This window comes from Salmo salar, chromosome ssa12 (genome assembly GCF_905237065.1).
Source record: "Salmo salar chromosome ssa12, Ssal_v3.1, whole genome shotgun sequence".
Lineage (NCBI taxonomy): Eukaryota > Metazoa > Chordata > Actinopteri > Salmoniformes > Salmonidae > Salmo > Salmo salar.
The window spans coordinates 18,147,646-18,167,295 of record NC_059453.1 but is presented as its reverse complement, the minus strand read 5'-3'; the positions used below and the strand labels follow the sequence as shown (position 1 = coordinate 18,167,295).

The window sequence follows — 19,650 nt, the reverse complement described above, 5'->3', positions numbered from 1 at the left end:
TTTTCATCAAGGATCTTTCTGTACTTTGCTCCATTCATCTTTGCCTCGATCCTTCCTAAACTCCCAGTCCCTGCGACTGAAAAACATCCCACAGGATGATGCTGCCACCACCATGCTTCACCGTAGGGATGGTGCCAGGTTTCCTCCAGACGTGACGCTTGGCATTCAAGGCCAAAGAGTTCAATCTTGGTTTAAACAGACCAGAGAATCTTGTTTCTCATGGTCTGAGAGTCCTTTAGGTGCCGTTTGGCAATCACCAAGCGGGCTTTCATGTGCCTTTTACTGAGGAGTGGCTTCTGTCTGGCCACTCAACCATAAAGGCCTGATCTGTGGAGTGCTGCAGAGATGGTTGTCCTTCGGGAAGGTTCTTGGTCACCTCCCTGAGGTGCTCCCCCGATTGCTCAGTTTGGCTCAGGGCGGCCAGCTCTAGGAAGAGTCTTGGTGGTTCCAAACTTCTTCCATTTAATAATGATAGATACCACTGTGTTCTGCGGGACCTTCAATGCTGCAGAATGTTTTGGTACCATTCCCCAGATCTGTGCCTCAACACAATCCTGTCTCTAAGCTCTATGGACAATTCCTTCGACTCCTGTCTTGGATTTTGCTCTGACATGCACTGTCAACTGTGGGATCATATATAGACAGATGTGTGTCTTTCCAAATCATGTCCAATCAATTGTATTCACCACAGGTGGACTCCAATCAAGTTGTATAAACATCTCAAGGACGATCAATGGAAACAGGATGCAACTGAGCTCAATTTCAAGTCCGATAGCAAAGGCCCTGAACACTTATGTAAATAAGGTATTTCTGTATTTGTTTTTTATAATTGACAAAACATTTCGCTTTGTGAATATGGGGTATTGTGTGTAAATTGATGAGGGAAATAATCAATTTAATCCGTTTTAGAATGAGTCTGTAATGTAACAAAATTTGGAAAAAGTCCAGAGGTCTGAATACTTTCCGAATGCACTGTAAATGGTTAAACATATTTCTATGTGGTGTTTTCTTTCTGAAATTAAGCGGAGCCAGTTCAGAAAATTAACCTGAGTGCCCGTCTCAGCTGACGCATCAGCAGAGATTGCACCAATTAGAGGCTAGTATCATTTACGTCCACCATATTTGGTGGTCTATTTAGGCTGACCAGGTCTGCTCACTCATCCTGCTGCCACTTGCTGCTACTATGAGCTGGCTTCTAGCTCCTCCCACCACCCCAGCCTCCACCAGTTAGGTTCTGTGTTCCTGCTGGGGGAGTGGTATAGCTTACTGCTACCCTGAAGGAGCAGAGCTAATGAATGGTTCAACATATTTCTACGTGAAATGTAATCAAATCTGGAAATGGCAAAATCTTATAGAAAAAGAGCAGAAGCATAATCTATCCCATTTATCATCTATATACATACTGTATTGATCATCTATATACATACTGTATTTATCATTAGGAGAACAATCTAAATTCCAGCATTTACTCAAAAGTTAAAGCTCATTGTCTGGTAAACCTAATAGATAAGAAAGTATTATGATAGTAAGAGAATAGTATTGTGAAGCCTCGCTTTGGTTTGATGCTGTAGCTCTTCAGGTTATGTGGTGGTTCTCTTCAATCCAGGTAATGTGGTGGTTCTCTTCAATCCAGGTTCTGTGATGGTTCTCTTAAGTTATCATAATCAGAGGGCTAAGTGTCTATCTGAGGGGCTGTGTCACTGGGGAGTCCCTCACATTCTGAAAGAAGACACATTGAATGAGAACTTGATGAACCAGTCCCTCTAACATTTTTATGTACACGGACACACAAACACACAAACTGCATTATAACAGACTTACTGCCAGGGTGTCATACTCTTCATGTCCAGAGCTGTGTACGTCTCACTGTTAGGATCAGGATGGAGACACTGTCGAGAGAGAGAGAGAGAGACACAGAAACAGAGAGAGACACAGAAACACAAATACTCATACATACATGTATTTGCTTCCTGCCTGTGTCTGCTGCATTGGTATTGAAATAACTTTGGTTGTTGACATTATTACCTGTGTGTCTGCTGTGGCATCACTTCCTCCTGTGTGTCTCCTGTAATGAGGGACAGAGTGAGCTCTGCTCTCTACTGACCTCTAGTGGAGGTTGATGTGTAACTAACAGTATATCTCAATGAAAGACTCACCTCTTCAGAGTACAGTAGATGGTGAGTAGAAGAGCTCCAGCAGTCAGGACAGCCCCCACCCCCACCACAGGAACCCAGGGAAACACTGCTGCAGTATCATGGGTTTATAAATGCATGATGTCAGAATGAAATCTGTAAAATTACAGAGCACCAACAATGGACAGAATGTGACATACTTACATATAACATTAACATGGACAGGGATAGTATCTCTCCCTATAATGTTCAGAGCCTCACAGTAGTATCCCTCTCTGTCCTCAGAGCTGATGTTAGTGATGCTGTAACTCTGTCCTGATGGTTTTGGTGAGGTTACATTCTTCTTGTACCAGGTGTATTTGTCCACAGGTGGGTTGGCATCACTGCTGCAGGTCAGAGTCACTGAACTGCCCTCCACTATTTCACAGGAGGGACTGACTGACACTGAGGTGCTCTTTGGGCCGTCTGGTGGACAGTATGTAGCAAAACGGTGTTTTAAAACAGTGTTTAACATGAGGAACATCATGACATTTGGACTTATGATTGTATGAGTGAAATAAAATATAAAATGTGTCAATCTCAGATCAAAAGAGAAGGATTGGTGTACTTACAATGAACATCTACATGCACAGAAGTAGAGTTGAGACGTCCATATTTATTCTCAGCCTCACAGTAGTATTCTCCTCTGTCCTCGGAGATGATGTTAGTGATGCTGTAACTCTGTCCTGATGCTTTTGGTGAGGCTGCATTCTTCTTGTACCAGGTGTATTTGTCCACAAGTGGGTTGGCATCACTGCTGCAGGTCAGAGTCACTGAACTGCCCTCCACTATTTCACCAGAGAGGCTGACTGATGCTGAAGTGTTCTTTGGGCCATCTGATGAAGGACCATTAAAAATACATTTACATCTTGGTTGTATTATATATTATCTTGGCTTTCTGGAGACATTAGATTTAGCAAATAAAGTACATCGGGGCATTTTACAAGATAGATTAAAATAATTACATTGAGAAAAATGAAAAGCACATGCTCTGAGGTTCCAACATGATGTCACTTAATAAAGAATACAACTGGAGATAGATCAAAAATAATTACAATGTTAATGTACCAAACTAATGATTTAAACCCCATGTACTTACATCTGACACAGAGTCTCTTCAGCAGAGGAGAGATCCTCATGGCTTTCTACAGCACAGGAGTATCTGCCTGTATGCTCACTGCTGACTGAGAATAGGATATAGACAGGAGAGTAGGTGTTGCTGTTTGGTATAGGCTGTCCATTCTTATACCAACTGTAGGCTGTGATGGGGTCCAGTGTACATATGGTTCTATATGTCAGTGTGACATTCTCCCTCTCTGACACAGATGTAGGATCCATCTCCAACACAACATCTGGAGTAAAAGGAAACAAGGCATTAATATACTCCGGAATATACAATATATACGAAGGTATGTGGTCACCCCTTCAAATGAGTGGATCCAGCTATTTCAGCCACACCTGTTTCTGACAGGTGTATAAAATCAACCACACCGCCATGCAATCTCCATAGACAAACATTGGAAGTAGAATGGCCTTACTGAGGAGCTCAGTGACTTTCAACATGGCACCGTCATAGGATGCCACCTTTACAACAAGTCAGTTTGTCAAAGTTTTGCCCTGCTAGAGCTGCCCGGTCAACTGTAAGTGCTGTTATTGTGAAGTGGAAACGTCTAGGCGCAACAACGGCTCAGCCGCGAAGTGGTAGGCCACACAAGCTCACAGAACGGGACCGCCGAGTGCTTAAGCGCGTAAAATTTGTCTGTCCTCGGCTGCAACACTCCCTACCGAGTTCCGAACTACCTCTGGAAGCAACATCAACACAACAACTGTTCGTCGGGAGCTTCATGAAATGGTTCCCATGACAGAGCAGCCAAGAGTCGGCTGGAGTGGTGTAAAGCTCGCCACCATTGGACTCTGGAGCGGTGTAAACACGTTTTCTGAAGGGATGAATCACGCGTCACCATCTTTCAGTCTGAAGGACGAATCTGGGTTTGGCAGATGCCAGGTGAACGCTACCTGCCCAAATGCATAGTGCCAACTGTAATGTTTGGTGGAGGAGGAATAATGGTCTTGGACTGTTTTTTATGGTTCGGGCTAGGCCCCTTAGTTCCAGTGAAGGGAAAACTTAACACTACAGTGCACAATGACATTCTAGATGATTCTATGCTTCCAACTTTGTGCTAACAGTTTGGGGAAGGCCCTTTCCTGTTTCAGCCTGACAATGCCCCTGTGCACAAAGCGAAGTCCATACAGAAATGGTTTGTCGAAGTTTGTGGAAGAATTTAACTGGCCTGCACAGATTCCTGACCTCAATCTCACCTTTGGGATGAATTGGAACGCACACTGCGAGCCAGGCCTAATTGCCCAACAACAGTGCCGACCTCACTAATGCTGTTGTGGCTGAATGGAAGCAATGTTCCAACATCTAGTGGAAAGTCTTCCCAGAAGACAACCCGTCCTGGCTGGATGGAACTAGTAGCCCTGCACGAGCGGGGTGCTTGTACAGGGCGGACTAGGCTGTGCAGGGGCCTGATGGTAGCCGTGCGTAGAGCGGGAGTTGGGTAGCCTGGTCCTCGGAGGCGTACCGGCGACCAGATGCGCTGCGCAGGCATCCTCCTACCAGGCTGGATGCCCGCTCTAGCACGGCACCTGCGAGGGGCATGTTGTCCATATACTATTCTGTGAATATAAAGTGCTAATGAAGGACATACAGTATAATGTCCATATAAATAACTCTGATATGGTTCAGTCTGTAGAGGTCTATGGATGACAGGAAGGTGATGCTGAGTTAGTTCATCTAAACCAACAACACTTACTGGTAGTGCAGAGAAACAATAAGTTGCTTACTGTAAGTGTGAGTTCTGTGGTTGACACATTTTAAAAGTAGCCTAGTCAAGGCATAAAGACATTAACATACATTAACAGTATGTCAGAACAGGGTTGCCTTTCTTATTCTTCTGAGGAGTGGGCCCTACATTTTTAAAAGAGGCAAAATATGACCCATTCCCATCACTCCTCATCAGCTGCTTCAAAGTGTAACTGAACGTTCCAGTATCTAGACTAGAGTTCTCCCTACTGGCATCTCAACAATTACTGCAGCGTCTCTTCATACGATGGCCAGTTATATAATGCCACTTTCATATTCAGTTACACTGACTGTGTCCCAAATGGCACCCTATGTGCCCTGGTCAATAGCAGTACACTATTAAGGGAAAAGGGTGCCATTTGGGACACAGACACTGTTGGCCATTATGTATAGTACCGGTACCTAATAATAATGTCCTCAATAATGTTGGGCTAATAACAACATAATAACAACATAACAAACTAATGAAACGTGACACTGGCTTGAAAAAGTCACATTTAATAAGCACACAAACATTGATGTCTGTACCTCAGAACATGCCACTATCATATTATGTTACAGTGTTGGCCCTTGTGAACAGCAGATGGAGCTGCAGTGGATGGCAGCTGAATTACAGGCTTTTGACCTACTCTGCTGTTTTGTGTATTTTTTACGCTAATCTTAATAACTTTCCTCTGACCGAAAACATCTTCCGGACATCAGCACAGTGATCACTTATCTTGATATGGACAAACATTTCTACTTCAACGAGATGGCAATTATTGACGTTCTGCTTACTCCGGACCAGGCCCTAATCCCCCGGGACTCGAAAGAGGAGATGGGGGCGATAGAGAGGCAAGCGAGCAGGCATCCTGATGAGATTATTCGGCGATCAAATAGAACGCCATTGCCCTCTGTTGTATTGTAAATAAGAATTAGGTTAAAACTGACTTGCCAAGTTAAATAAAGGTTAAATAGAAAATAAATAAATATTGGCAAACGTGCAATCACTGGAGAACAAACTGGATGAGCTATGTTCTATCCTATCACCGGGACCTGGAAAACTGTAATATCATACGTTTTTCTTGAGTTATACATCTTGCTGGTTTGTCTACACAATAAAATTCTGCTTTCTAGAAACTTAAAGGGTTATTTGTCTGCCGCCATCGGAGAACCCTTTCAAGAAACCTTTTGGTTCCAGGAAGAACCTTTTTGAATTACAGGTAGAACCTTTTGGGGTTCCATGTAGAACCCTTTCCACAGAGTGTTCTACATGTAACTGAAAGGGGTTCTACCTGGAACCAAAGAGGGTTCTATCTAGAACTTAAAAGGAACCCTTTTGGAACCCTTTTCTCTAAGAGTGTATGCATCTTCAAGAATGGATGGTAGACTCTGGTAAGTCGAAGGGAGGAGGGGTGTGTCTCTTTGTTAAGGAAGTCTCAAGGTTTTGCTTGCCTGAGTTAGAATACCTTGTGATAAACAGTAGAAAATTCTGTTTACCAAGAGAGTTGTCATCTACACTGAAAAAAACAACAACATTTTACTGACTTACAGTTCATATAAGGAAATCAGTCAATTGAAATGAATGTATTAGGCCCTAATCTATCGATTTCACATGACTGGGAATACACATATGCATCTGTTGGTCACAGATACCATTAAAAATAAGTAGGGGTGTGGATCAGAAAACTAGTGTGACCACCATTTGTCTCATGCAGTGCGACACATCTCCTTCGCATAGAGTTGATCAGGCTGTTGACTGTGGCCTGTCGAATGTTGTCCAACTAATCTATAATGGCTGTGCGAAGTTGCTGAATATTGGCAGGAACTGGAACACGCTGTCGTACTCATCGATCCAGAGCATCCAAAGCATTCTCAAAAGGAGACTGGTGAGTATGCAGGCCATAGAAGAACTGGGACATTTTCAGCTTCCAGGAATTGTTTACAATCCTTGCGACATGGGGCCATGCATTATGATACTGAAACATGAGGTGACAGTGGCGGATGAATAGCACAACAATGAGCCTCAGGATCTCATCACAGTATCTCTCTGTATTCAAATTGACATCGATTGTTGTCTGTAGCTTATGCCTGCCCATACCATAACCCCACCGCAACCATGGGACACTCTGTTCACATGTTGGCATCAGCAAAACGCTTGCCCAGACTACGCCATACACGCTGTCTGCCATCTGCCCAGTACAGTTGAAACCGGAATTAATCCATGAAGAGCACTCTTCTCCAGCATGCCAGTGGCCATCGAAGGTGAGTATTTGCCCACTGAAGTCGATTACGATGCCAAACAGCTGTCAGGTCAAGACCCTAGTGAGGACGAAGAGCATGCAGATGAACTTCCCTGAGACAGTTTATGACAGTTTATGCAGATATTCTTCAGTTGAGGAAAGCAACAGTTAAATCAGCAGTCCAGGTGGCTCTTCTCAGCCCATCCTGCAGGTGAAGAAGCTGAATGTGGAGGTCTTGGGCTGGTGAGGTTTCACGTGGTCTGCGGTTCTGAGGCCGGTTGGACGCACTGCCAAATTCTCTAAAACGGCGTTGGTGGCGGCATATGGTAGAGAAATTAACATTCAATTATCTGGCAACAGTTCTGGTTTACATTCCTAAAGTCAGCATGCCAATTGCACGCTCCCTCAAAACTTGAGACATCTTTGGCATTGTGTTTTGTGACAAAACTGCACAATGTAGAGTGGCCTTTTAATTGTCCCCAGCACAAGTTGCACCTGTGTAATGATCATACTGTTTAATCAGCTTCTTGATATGCCACACCCATCAGGTGGATGGAATATCTTAGCAAAGGAAAAATGCTCACGAACAGGGATGTAAACAAATTTGTGCGGAAATGTTTTTAAGAAATAAGCTTGTTGTGTTTATGGAACATTTCTGGGATCTTTTATTTCAGTTCATGAAACATTGGATCAAAACTTTACATGCTCCGTTTATATTTTTGCTCAGAATATATTTTTCATAATTTTCTATTTACCATCACAAATCCATGCTGTCACTAAGACCTCACTCAACAAGCTATGAAGAGCCATAAGCAAACAAAAAATTACACATTTAGAGGCAGAGTTTCTCATGGAAGGTGATTTTAATGCAGGAAAACTGAAAACACTTTTACATAATTTTTACCAGCATGTCACCTGTGAAACTAGGGGCGACAAAACTCTGGATCACTTTTACTCCACACACGTATAAAAGGCCCTCCCTTGCCCTCCCTTTGGCAAAACCGCTTTCAAGTAGTGGGACACTAATCCGGACACTTATACGAAATCTCGCTGCGACCTAGGTTAAGCAATCAAACCGTTAAAGCGTCAATACAGGACTAAGGTTGAATCCTACTATGCTGGCTCTGAAGCTTGAAGGATGTGGCAGGGCTTGCAAACTATCACGGATTCCAAAGGGATATCCAGCCGCGAGCTGCCCAGTTACACAAGCTTATCAGACGAGCTACAGTAAATGCCTTCTATGCTCGCTTCGACGCAAGCAACACTGAACCACGCATGAGAGTACCAGATGTTCCAGACGACTGTGTGATACAATCAGACATATGCCAACACACACATAACATGAGCACACATGTATACTGATACTAACACCACACACACAAAAACACACAGACACACGCACACACACACACACACTTTCACCACATATGCTGCTGCTACTACTCCACATAAGCTGCTGCTACATCTTAATCTATTATCTGTCCTGATGCCTAGCCACTTTGCTCCTACCTATGGGGTGGCAGGTAGCCTAGAGGTTAAGAGCGCTGGTTCGAATCCCTGAACAGGCTAGTTGGAAAAATATGCAGTTCTGTCCTTGAGCAAGGCAGTTAACCCCCAACAACAACTGATCCCTGGCGCCGATGACGTCGATTAAGGCAGCCCCCCCCGTGCTGCTCTGTTTCAGAGGGGTTGGGTTAAATGTAGAAGACACATTTCAGTTGAATGCCTTCAGTGGTGCCTTCAGTCATGCAACTGACTAGGTATCCCCCTTGCCCTTATATGTATGTACATAAACACCTCAATTACCTCATATCCCTGCACATCAACTAGGTACTTGATTTGATTTGGTAAATAGACATGTTATTTTTACTTGTTATTCACTGAGTATTTATTCCTTGTGTCACTATTTACATTGTTTTACTCTGCATTGTTGGAAATATACCCATTAGTAAGCATTTCAATCCAGCTTCACAGTAATATTCTCCAATGTCTTCAGATCTGATGTTGGTGTTGCTGTAACTTTGTCCTGATACTATTGGTGAGGCTACATTCTTCTTGTACCAGGTGTATTTGTCTACAGGTGGGTTGGCATCACTGCTGCAGGTCAGAGTCACTGAACTGCCCTCCACTATTTCACCAGAGGGACTGACTGACACTATGGTCTTTGGTTTATCTGATGTAAAATACAGTGGATTTAGTCAACATAATATTAACAATGAGGAAAATAAATATATTTTTTATCTATAATGATGATTGGTAAGTAAGACCTGTCTCTTTTGCTTGAATGTAGAATACTGAACTATTGTACTGTATATCCCCACAGTGTATATACTCACACACTGCAGGAGAGCTGAGATCCTCATGGCGTTTTACAGCACAGGAGTAACTGTCTTCATCCTCACTGCTGATGGAGTACATGGAGTTGCATCTACAGATGTACTATCCAGACCATCCAATTAAAGTGTGACCAAAAAACAATTTCACTGTAAATCCCTTTATCACTGAGTTATCACTGTAATACACAGATGGAATCAAATCAAATCAAATCAAATTTATTTTTATATAGCCCTTCGTACATCAGCTGATATTCTCAAAGTGCTGTACAGAAACCCAGCCTAAAACCCCAAACAGCAAGCAAAGCATGTGAAAGAAGCACGGTGGCTAGGAAAAACTCCCTAGGAAAAACTCCCTAGAAAGGCCAAAAACCTAGGAAGAAACCTAGAGAGGAACCAGGCTATGAGGGGTGGCCAGTCCTCTTCTGGCTGTGCAGGGTGGATATTATAACAGAACATGGTCAAAATGTTAAAATGTTAAAATGTTCATAAATGACCAGCATGGTCAAATAATAATAATCATAGTAGTTGTCGAGGGTGCAACAAGCACGTCCGGTGAACAGGTCAGGGTTCCATAGCCGCAGGCAGAACAGTTGAAACTGGAGCAGCAGCACGGCCAGGTGGACTGGGGACAGCAAGGAGTCATCATATCAGGTAGTCCTGAGGCATGGTCCTAGGGCTCAGGTCCTCCGAGAGAAAGACAGAAAGAGAGAAAGAGAGAATTAGAGAGAGCATATTTAAATACACACAGGACACCGGATAAGACAAGAGAAATACTCCAGATGTAACAGACTGACCCTAGCCCCCGACACATAAACTACTGCAGCATAAATACTGGAGGCTGAGACAGGAGGGATCAGAAGACACTGTGGCCCCATCCGATGATACCCCCGGACAGGGCCAAACAGGCAGGATATAACCCCACCCACTTTGCCAAAGCACAGCCCCCACACCACTAGAGGGATGTCTCCAACCACCAACTTACCGTCCTAAGACAAGGCCGAGTATAGCCCACAACGATCTCCGCCATGGCACAACCCAAGGGGGGGGGGCGCCAACCCAGACAGGAAGACCACGTCAGTGACTCAACCCACTCAAGTGACGCACCCCTCCCATGGACGGCATGGAAGAACACCAGTAGGCCAGTGACTCAGCCTCTGTAAAAGGGTTAGAGGCAGAGAATCCCAGTGGAAAGAGGGGAACCGGCAAGGCAGAGACAGCAAGGGCGGTTCGTTGCTCCAGCCTTTCCGTTCACCTTCACACTCCTGGGCCAGACTATACTTAATCATAGGACCTACTGAAGAGATAAGTCTTCAGTAAAGACTTAAAGGTTGAGACTGAGTCTGCGTCTCTCACATTGGTAGGCAGACCATTCCATAAAAATGGAGCTCTATAGGAGAAAGCCCTACCTCCAGCCGTTTGCTTAGAAATTCTAGGGACAATTAGGAGGCCTGCGTCTTGTGACCGTAGCGTACGTGTAGGTATGTACGGCAGGACCAAATCGGAAAGATAGGTAGGAGCAAGCCCATGTAATGCTTTGTAGGTTAGCAGTAAAACCTTGAAATCAGCCCTTGCCTTAACAGGAAGCCAGTGTAGGGAGGCTAACACTGGAGTAATATGATCAAATTTTTTGGTTCTAGTCAGGATTCTAGCAGCCGTATTTAGCACTAACTGAAGTTTATTTAGTGCTTTATCCGGGTAGCCGGAAAGTAGAGCATTGCAGTAGTCCAGCCTAGAAGTAACAAAAGCATGGATTAATTTTTCTGCGTCATTTTTGGACAGAAAATTTCAGATTTTTGCAATGTTACGTAGATGGAAAAAAGCTGTCCTTGAAACAGTCTTGATATGTTCTTCAAAAGAGAGATCAGGGTCCAGAGTAACGCCGAGGTCCTTCACAGTTTTATTTGAGACGACTGTACAACCATCCAGATTAATTGTCAGATTCAACAGAAGATCTCTTTGTTTCTTGGGACCTAGAACAAGCATCTCTGTTTTGTCCGAGTTTAAAAGTAGAAAGTTTGCAGCCATCCACTTCTTTATGTCTGAAACACAGGCTTCTAGCGAGGGCAATTTTGGGGCTTCACCATGTTTCATTGAAATGTACAGCTGTGTGTCGTCTGCATAGCAGTGAAATTTAACATTATGTTTTCGAATGACATCCCCAAGAGGTAAAATATATAGTGAAAACAATAGTGGTCCTAAAACGGAACCTTGAGGAACACCGAAATTTACAATTGATTTGTCAGAGGACAAACCATTCACAGAGACAAACTGATATCTTTCCGACAGATAAGATCTAAACCAGGCCAGAACTTGTCCATGTAGACCAATTTGGGTTTCCAATCTCTCCAAAAGAATGTGGTGATCGATGGTATCAAAAGCGGCACTAAGATCTAGGAGCACGAGGACAGATGCAGAGCCTCGGTCTGACGTCATTAAAAGGTCATTTACCACCTTCACAAGTGCAGTCTCAGTGCTATGATGGGGTCTAAAACCAGACTGAAGCGTTTCGTATACATTGTTTGTCTTCAGGAAGGCAGTGAGTTGCTGTGCAACAGCTTTTTCTAAAATTTTGGAGAGGAATGGAAGATTCGATATAGGCCGATAGTTTTTTATAATTTCTGGATCAAGATTCGGCTTTTTCAAGAGAGGCTTTATTACTGCCACTTTTAGTGAGCTTGGTACACATCCGGTGGATAGAGAGCCGTTTATTATGTTCAACATAGGAGGGCCAAGCACAGGAAGCAGCTCTTTCAGTAGTTTAGTTGGAATAGGGTCCAGTATGCAGCTTGAGGGTTTGGAGGCCATGATTATTTTCATCATTGCGTCAAGAGATATAGTACTAAAACACTTTAGTATCTCCCTTGATCCTAGGTCCTGGCAGAGTTGTGCAGACTCAGGACAATGGAGCTTTGGAGGAATACCCAGATTTAAAGAGGAGTCTGTAATTTGCTTTCTAATGATCATGATCTTTTCCTCAAAGAAGTTCATAAATTTATTACTGCTGAAGATGGAAGACATCCTACGTTATACAGACTATACAAACCAAGACAATTCTCCATAACTAAATGTAATTCGACGGTTTAGCTATATTGAATGTAACTGTCCCTGTGACAGACAGAGAGACTCCAGGATCACCAGTATATAGAATGTAACTGTACCTGTGACAGACAGAGAGACTCCAGGATCACCAGTATATAGAATGTTACTGTACCTGTGACAGACAGAGAGACTCCAGGATCACCAGTATATAGAATGTTACTGTACCTGTGACAGACAGAGTGACTCCAGGATCACCAGTATATAGAATGTTACTGTACCTGTTACAGACAGAGAGACTCCAGGATCACCAGTATATAGAATGTTACTGTACCTGTTACAGACAGAGAGACTCCAGGATCACCAGTATATAGAATGTTACTGTACCTGTGACAGACAGAGTGACTCCAGGATCACCAGTATATAGAATGTTACTGTACCTGTTACAGACAGAGAGACTCCAGGATCACCAGTATATAGAATGTTACTGTACCTGTGACAGACAGAGTGACTCCAGGATCACCAGTATATAGAATGTTACTGTACCAGTAACAGACAGAGTAACTCCAGGATCACCAGTATATAGAATGTTACTGTACCTGTGACAGACAGAGTGACTCCAGGATCACCAGTATATAGAATGTTACTGTACCTGTGACAGACAGAGTGACTCCAGGATCACCAGTATATAGAATGTTACTGTACCTGTTACAGACAGAGAGACTCCAGGATCACCAGTATATAGAATGTTACTGTACCTGTGACAGACAGAGTGACTCCAGGATCACCAGTATATAGAATGTTACTGTACCTGTGACAGACAGAGTAACTCCAGGATCACCAGTATATAGAATGTTACTGTACCTGTAACAGACAGAGTGACTCCAGGATCACCAGTATATTTCCCTCCAGTCTGATCTGTTATAAATCTTTAGAGTCTTTCTCTCTCAGGTCTGTGATTGTCAGAGTGTGACCATTCTTATTATCTCTATGGTAAATCACACAACCTTTGTGGTCTGGGTCATCACTCAGAGTCACGGTATAAAGTTTGGTAAACCAGAATTTTTTGTGACTGTATAACCTCTGGGATATGTGTAAGAGCAGGACAGCTCCACTGTTGAGCCCTTCAAGGTACAGATAGTCTGAGTGGTGTAAGTCACACTCCAGACATACTGACCCAGTACCACTGAAACACAGTCACACATTATAGTGATTATACATTACAGACCCATTTGCTCACACTAACAGCGTTTGTCCATACTTTGTTGCCGTACAGTAGTTGTTGAGTTGAGTGTGAATGGAAACCACAGAAAGGGCCTAAGCATCACTCAGTGAGGTGTGAAAGACAACTATTCCAGAAAAGAAGAAGCCCCTAACAGATGATGTCACTGAACACACCAGAATAACATTAAGATAACATTACTAAAACAGTTATGAATGAGACCTTACCTGCTACAGACCAGAGAAAGACCACCAACACACTTCCTGCTGTTCTCAAGGCCATTGTTGCATCTCCCACCCTGCAGTCTTAGAAACATAAACAACAACTCACTCTATAGCTGGTGAATAACTCCACCTGATACATTAAAACAGTCCAGGGTCCATATTCTCAGAGTAGACTAGGAGAGCTGATCTAGGATCAGTTTAGCCTTTTAGATCATTATTATATGAACCGGTAGGACCTGATCCTACATCAGCACTCCTACTCTTAGACACTTAATGAATACTGGCCCTGATGTAACAACCAAAACAGAGGTAAAAAATGTAAGTAAAAATAAAATGATACAGTACGTATACACAAGTATATGATTTAGTGATTTTAGTGATTGATTGACACGTTGTGAAAGTAGTCAGGGATTTAAGACAATCACATGCATCAACAGCATGTCAGAAAGGGATGTACTGCTAAAGACTGCATAGCTATTTGCATTTCTTCATTTGAGGAGTGGGTCTACATTTTTTTAAAGAGGCTAAATGCAGCCCATTTTCAATGTAGTGTTTTCTTTCAATACAGATCCATAACAAAGTGTTGACTGTTCTATATGGTCTCTTAATGTGTTTACTCACATAATGTGTGTCACGTCCTGACCAGTAAAGGGGTTATTTGTTCTTATTAGTTTGGTCAGGACGTGGCAGGGGGTATTTGTTTTATGTGGTTCAGGGTGTGTTTGAGTAAGTGTTCATGTAGAGGGGTATTTGATTTATTAGTCCGGGGTTTTTTGGTTAGTTCTATGTTGTTAGTTCTATGTCTGTGCTAGGGTATTGTATTTCTATGTTTAGGTATGGGGATTGGGGCCTTCAATTGGAGGCAGCTGTCTATCGTTGCCTCTGATTGAAGGTCCTATATTTAGGAGTGTGTTTGTTTTGGGAATTGTGGGAGATTGTTTCTTGTTTTGCTGTATGCCTGACGAGACTGTCTAGTTCGTTTGTTTTTGTATACCTTGTTTGTGTTTTCCTTCTTCACTAATAAAAAGAAGATGAGTATACATTTACCCGCTGCGTTTTGGTCTACACCCTACGACACCCATGACAATGTGACCCATCCCTCATCATCTCCATCAAAGTGCAACTGAAGGTTCCTGTGTTCTAGACTAGAGCTCTCCGTACTGGCATCTCAACATTACTGCAGCCTCCTGTCTCTCTTCATATGTCCCAATCATGTCCTCATCCATTTGGATCAAAAACAGAATAACAAACTGGTAATAAGGTCCCTGAGACTGAGGTCCCGATTCCCAACCCTTTCCCAAGTGTGTTCTAACATGCAGATAGAAACATAGATACTGAACTAAAACAGATAGAAATGGGGCATGATGGTCATACGTTTTGAAGAGGTCCAACATGTGTTTCTCAGTGAGGTCCATGGTGACGTTCCCTACCCAGAGACAGGGACAGGGGTCCCCCTGAGGATGAGAGGAAGGGAGGGGACCATGGTCAGAATAAATCCACGACAGCAACCTTACAACAACAGAACATTATGAATGTGACCTAAATGGCACCCTATCCCCTACACAGTGCACTGTTTGACCAAGACCATGAGGCTCTGGTTGAAAGTAGTGCACTATGTAGGAATAGGGTGCTATTCTGGACAGTCTATAGAACCTATAACTGTAGGTATATATACACTCACGTTAAATTATGTATAATTTAGATATGGAATAACCAAACAACAGACTCGGTGTGATTTCAGTGAACTTAGCCGGTCTGTAATGATGAGAACCTTGTCTTAGACCTGGAGATTCATGTTAGCTCCTGGAGCTAATGCCTAGACTTTAGCTCAGTGGGATAACATGGTCTAGAGTCTCACTAACAACCCAGGTATGACACCCAGAGATAAACATACACACCCAGTAGAGTCCCGAGGGGAGGAGAAGTCCACCACTGGAGTCCCGAGGGGAGGAGAGGTCCACCACTGGAGTCCCGAGGGGAGGAGAGGTCCACCACTGGAGTCCCGAGGGGAGGAGAGGTCCACCACTGAAGTCCCGAGGGGAGGAGAGATCCACCACTGGAGTCCCGAGGGGGAGGAGAGGTCCACCACTGGAGTCCTGAGGGGAGGAGAGGTCCACCACTGGAGTACCGAGGGGAGGAGAGATCCACAACTGGAGTTCTGAGGGGAGGAGGGGTCCACCACTGGAGTCCTGAGGGGAGGAGAGGTCCACCACTGGAGTACCGAGGGGAGGAGGGGTCCACAACTGGAGTTCTGAGGGGAGGAGGGGTCCACAACTGGAGTCCTGAGAGGGGAGCCGAGAGCAGCCTGCACCGTGGTAAACTTCTCCAGCAGCAACTATCTCTGCACCTCCTCAAAACCCAGATCCTACAGGAGAAAGAGAGAGACAGAAAACCAAACCTCAGCTTCAGACACATTGCGTTATCCAACTCTACTACCACCAACTCCATTACGCTGGAGTCTGACCCCTGTCTCCCCTCACCATGAGCTGCAGGACCTTGCAGTTGAAGACCTCAGTGGAGGACTCATCTCAGTCCTGATCCAGCTTTAACTCCTGATCCATGGCCTGTTCTGCCTCACCATACAGCTGGAGAGAGAAGATGGGAGGGATGGGAGGAGGGGTGAGTGAGAGGAGGTAGAGGGGAGGGAGAGAGGATGGGGGAGAGAGGGGAGATGAAGCGAGAGAGAGCAGGGGGGAAGAGAGGGGAGATAAAATGAAGGAAAAGAGATTGAGAGTCAGATTTCACCGACAGACACACACACTGTCAGCAATTTCCACTTTCACAGTAGAGAGCTCAGACACTGACCTTTAACCCCATCAGTGCACTTCCCTTGAGGAAGTATCCCTTTGGCCAATCAGGGGCGAGCTGGATGGACTTCTGAGCGTCTGATAGGGCAGAGGGGTAGAGCTCCAGACACCATTAGGAGTACAAACCATTCCCAAAGAAATAAGATCAAAGTAGAAATAGTCCATCCAGATCTTTACCACCCAGGAAATCTGTTTGACAACTTACATTAGAGTACTCCTGCAGTAGTCTAGGGAGCAACATACCCGTACCACACGAATCTGGCAAGGTCTAGACTGGTGTGTGTGTGTGTGTGTGTGTGTGTGTGTGTGTGTGTGTGTGTGTGTGTGTGTGTGTGTGTGTGTGTGTGTGTGTGTGTGTGTGTGTGTGTGTGTGTGTGTGTAGCCACTCATGGTTATTTGGTTCAATGGCACCATCATGTGTCCAACAGGCAGAAATACAAGAAACAAGCTGAATGGATAGTTATGATTCAATGTAAATTAACAAAAGAATCAATTATTTGTTGTCTATATTTGAGCTTATTTACAACATGTAGTCAATATATCTAAAATACGTAATAATTAATAATATTATGACACTGAACAATATGGTATTACATAATATAAAATATAAAATGCCCAATAATATCTGACAGCAATACGAAGTAAAACGTATTTAACACATCAGGAGCAACTCGAGAGCTACAAATATTTAAAATCTCCTGTCAATATAATTCCTTTTTGTGTCACTAAGACAAGCCAAAACTTTATATGTTATAAAAATCTGGAATTGATAAAATCCCATGAAAAAAGATAAGCAATACAATCTATAGACAGTAAACAGATAAGTTGACATTTTGAGCCTGTAATCGAACCTACAAATGCTGATGCTCCAGATACTCAACTAGTCTAAAGAAGGCCAGTTTCATTGCTTCTTTAATCAGACAACAGTTTTCAGCTGTGCTAACATAATTGCAATATGGTTTTCTAATGATTAATTAGCCTTTTACAATTTTAAACTTGGATTAGCTAACACAACGTGCCATTGGAACACAGGAGTGATGGTTGCTGATAATGGGCCTCTGTGCACCTATGTAGATATTCCATAAAACATCTGCCATTTCCAGGTACAATATTAATTTACCACATTAACAGTGTCTACACTGCATTTCTGATCAATTTGATGCTATTTTAATGGACAACATTTTTTGCTTTTCTTTCAAAAACAAGTACATTTTAAGTGACCCCAAACTTTTGAACGGTAGTGCACATACTGTATTTATCATTAGGAGAACAATCTAAATTCCATCATTTACTCAAAAGTTAAAGCTCATTGTCTTAAACATTCTAGATTAGAAAGCAATATGATAGTAATAGAATAGCATTGTGAGGCCTAGCTTTGGTTTGATGCTGGAGCTCTTCAGTCCAGGTTCTGTGGTGGTTCTCTTCAGTCCAGGTTCTGTGGTGGTTCTCTTCATTTCTCATAATCGGAGAGCTCAGTATCTATCTGAGGGGCTGTGTCACTGGGGAGTCCCCTCACATTCTGAAAGAAGACACATTGAATGAGCACTTTACACAGCACTCCCTCTAACACTGTTATGTACATGGACACACAAACTGCATTATAAGCGACTTACTACAAGGGTGTCATACTCTGATGACCTGGTCTTCATGTTCAGAGCTGTGTACGTCTCACTGTTAGGATCAGGATGGACACTCTGTTGAGAGAGACACAGAAACACAAACACTCAATACGGCATAAAACACAAATACATGAATCCATTCACTTACTGTCTATGTCTGTGGTATTATAGGATTGAAATAACTTAGGTTTTTGACATTATTACCTGTGTGTCTGCTGTGGCATCACTTCCTCCTGTGGATCTCCTGTAATGAGGGACAGAGTGAGTTCTGCTCTCTACTGACCTCTTGTGGAGTTTGATATGTTACTAATACAGTATATGTAGATGGCTGTCTCACCTCTTCATATAGCAGTAGATGGTGACTAGAAGAGCTCCAGCAGTCAGGACAGCCCCCACCACCACCACCACCACAGGAACCCAGGGAAACACTGCTGTAGTATCATGAGATTATAAATGCATGGTGGAGATACGACAGAGGAAACCAGGGAAACACTGCTGTAGTATCATGAGATTATAAATGCATGGTGGAGATATGACAGAGGAAACCAGGGAAACACTGCTGTAGTATCATGAGATTATAAATGCATGGTGGAGATATGACATAGAGGAAACCAGGGAAACACTACTGTAGTATCATGAGATTATAAATGCATGGTGGAGATATGACATAGAGGAAACCAGGGAAACACTGCTGCAGTATCATGAGATTATAAATGCATGGTGGAGATATGACATAGAGGAAACCAGGGAAACACTGCTGTAGTATCATGAGATTATAAATGCATGGTGGAGATATAAGGGAAACCAGGGAATAACAAAATGAAACAATATTTATTTAATTCTATGTCATATGGTCTGATAAGTGTGTAATATTACTAATTATATGCCTATTCATTCTATGTCATATGGTCTGATAAGTGTGTAATATTACTAATTATATGCCTATTAATTATATGTCATATAGTATGGTAAGTGTGTAATATTACTAATGATATGCCAATTCATTCTATGTCATATGGTCTGATAAGTGTGTAATATTACTAATTATATGCCTACTAATTATATGTCATATGGTCTGATAAGTGTCTAACATTGCTAACTATTATTTATTGTTGTTAACCTGTGTGATAACCAATGAAGAGATGAA

General features: G+C 43.1%; 1 protein-coding gene and 1 long non-coding RNA gene across 2 annotated transcripts; both read right to left on the bottom strand.

Moving 5' to 3' along the window:
- Positions 1-1,672: 1,672 nt before the first annotated feature.
- On the bottom strand, positions 1,673-9,855 carry LOC123725613 (B-cell receptor CD22-like). The gene is made up of 6 exons (XM_045692066.1): positions 9,596-9,855; positions 9,397-9,432; positions 2,744-2,968; positions 2,157-2,244; positions 1,861-1,889; positions 1,673-1,719 (listed from the first exon to the last, which is right to left on the bottom strand). The coding sequence occupies exons 1-6, from the start codon at positions 9,675-9,677 to the stop codon at positions 1,673-1,675; spliced, it is 507 nt and encodes a 168-aa protein (XP_045548022.1). The 5' UTR covers positions 9,678-9,855.
- Positions 9,856-17,519: 7,664 nt separating this feature from the next.
- LOC123725441 (uncharacterized) lies at positions 17,520-18,934 on the bottom strand. The gene is made up of 4 exons (XR_006757906.1): positions 18,841-18,934; positions 18,708-18,747; positions 18,498-18,578; positions 17,520-18,403 (listed from the first exon to the last, which is right to left on the bottom strand). It is a non-coding gene; the product is annotated as an uncharacterized lncRNA (long non-coding RNA).
- Between the last annotated feature and the right edge of the window lie 716 nt (positions 18,935-19,650).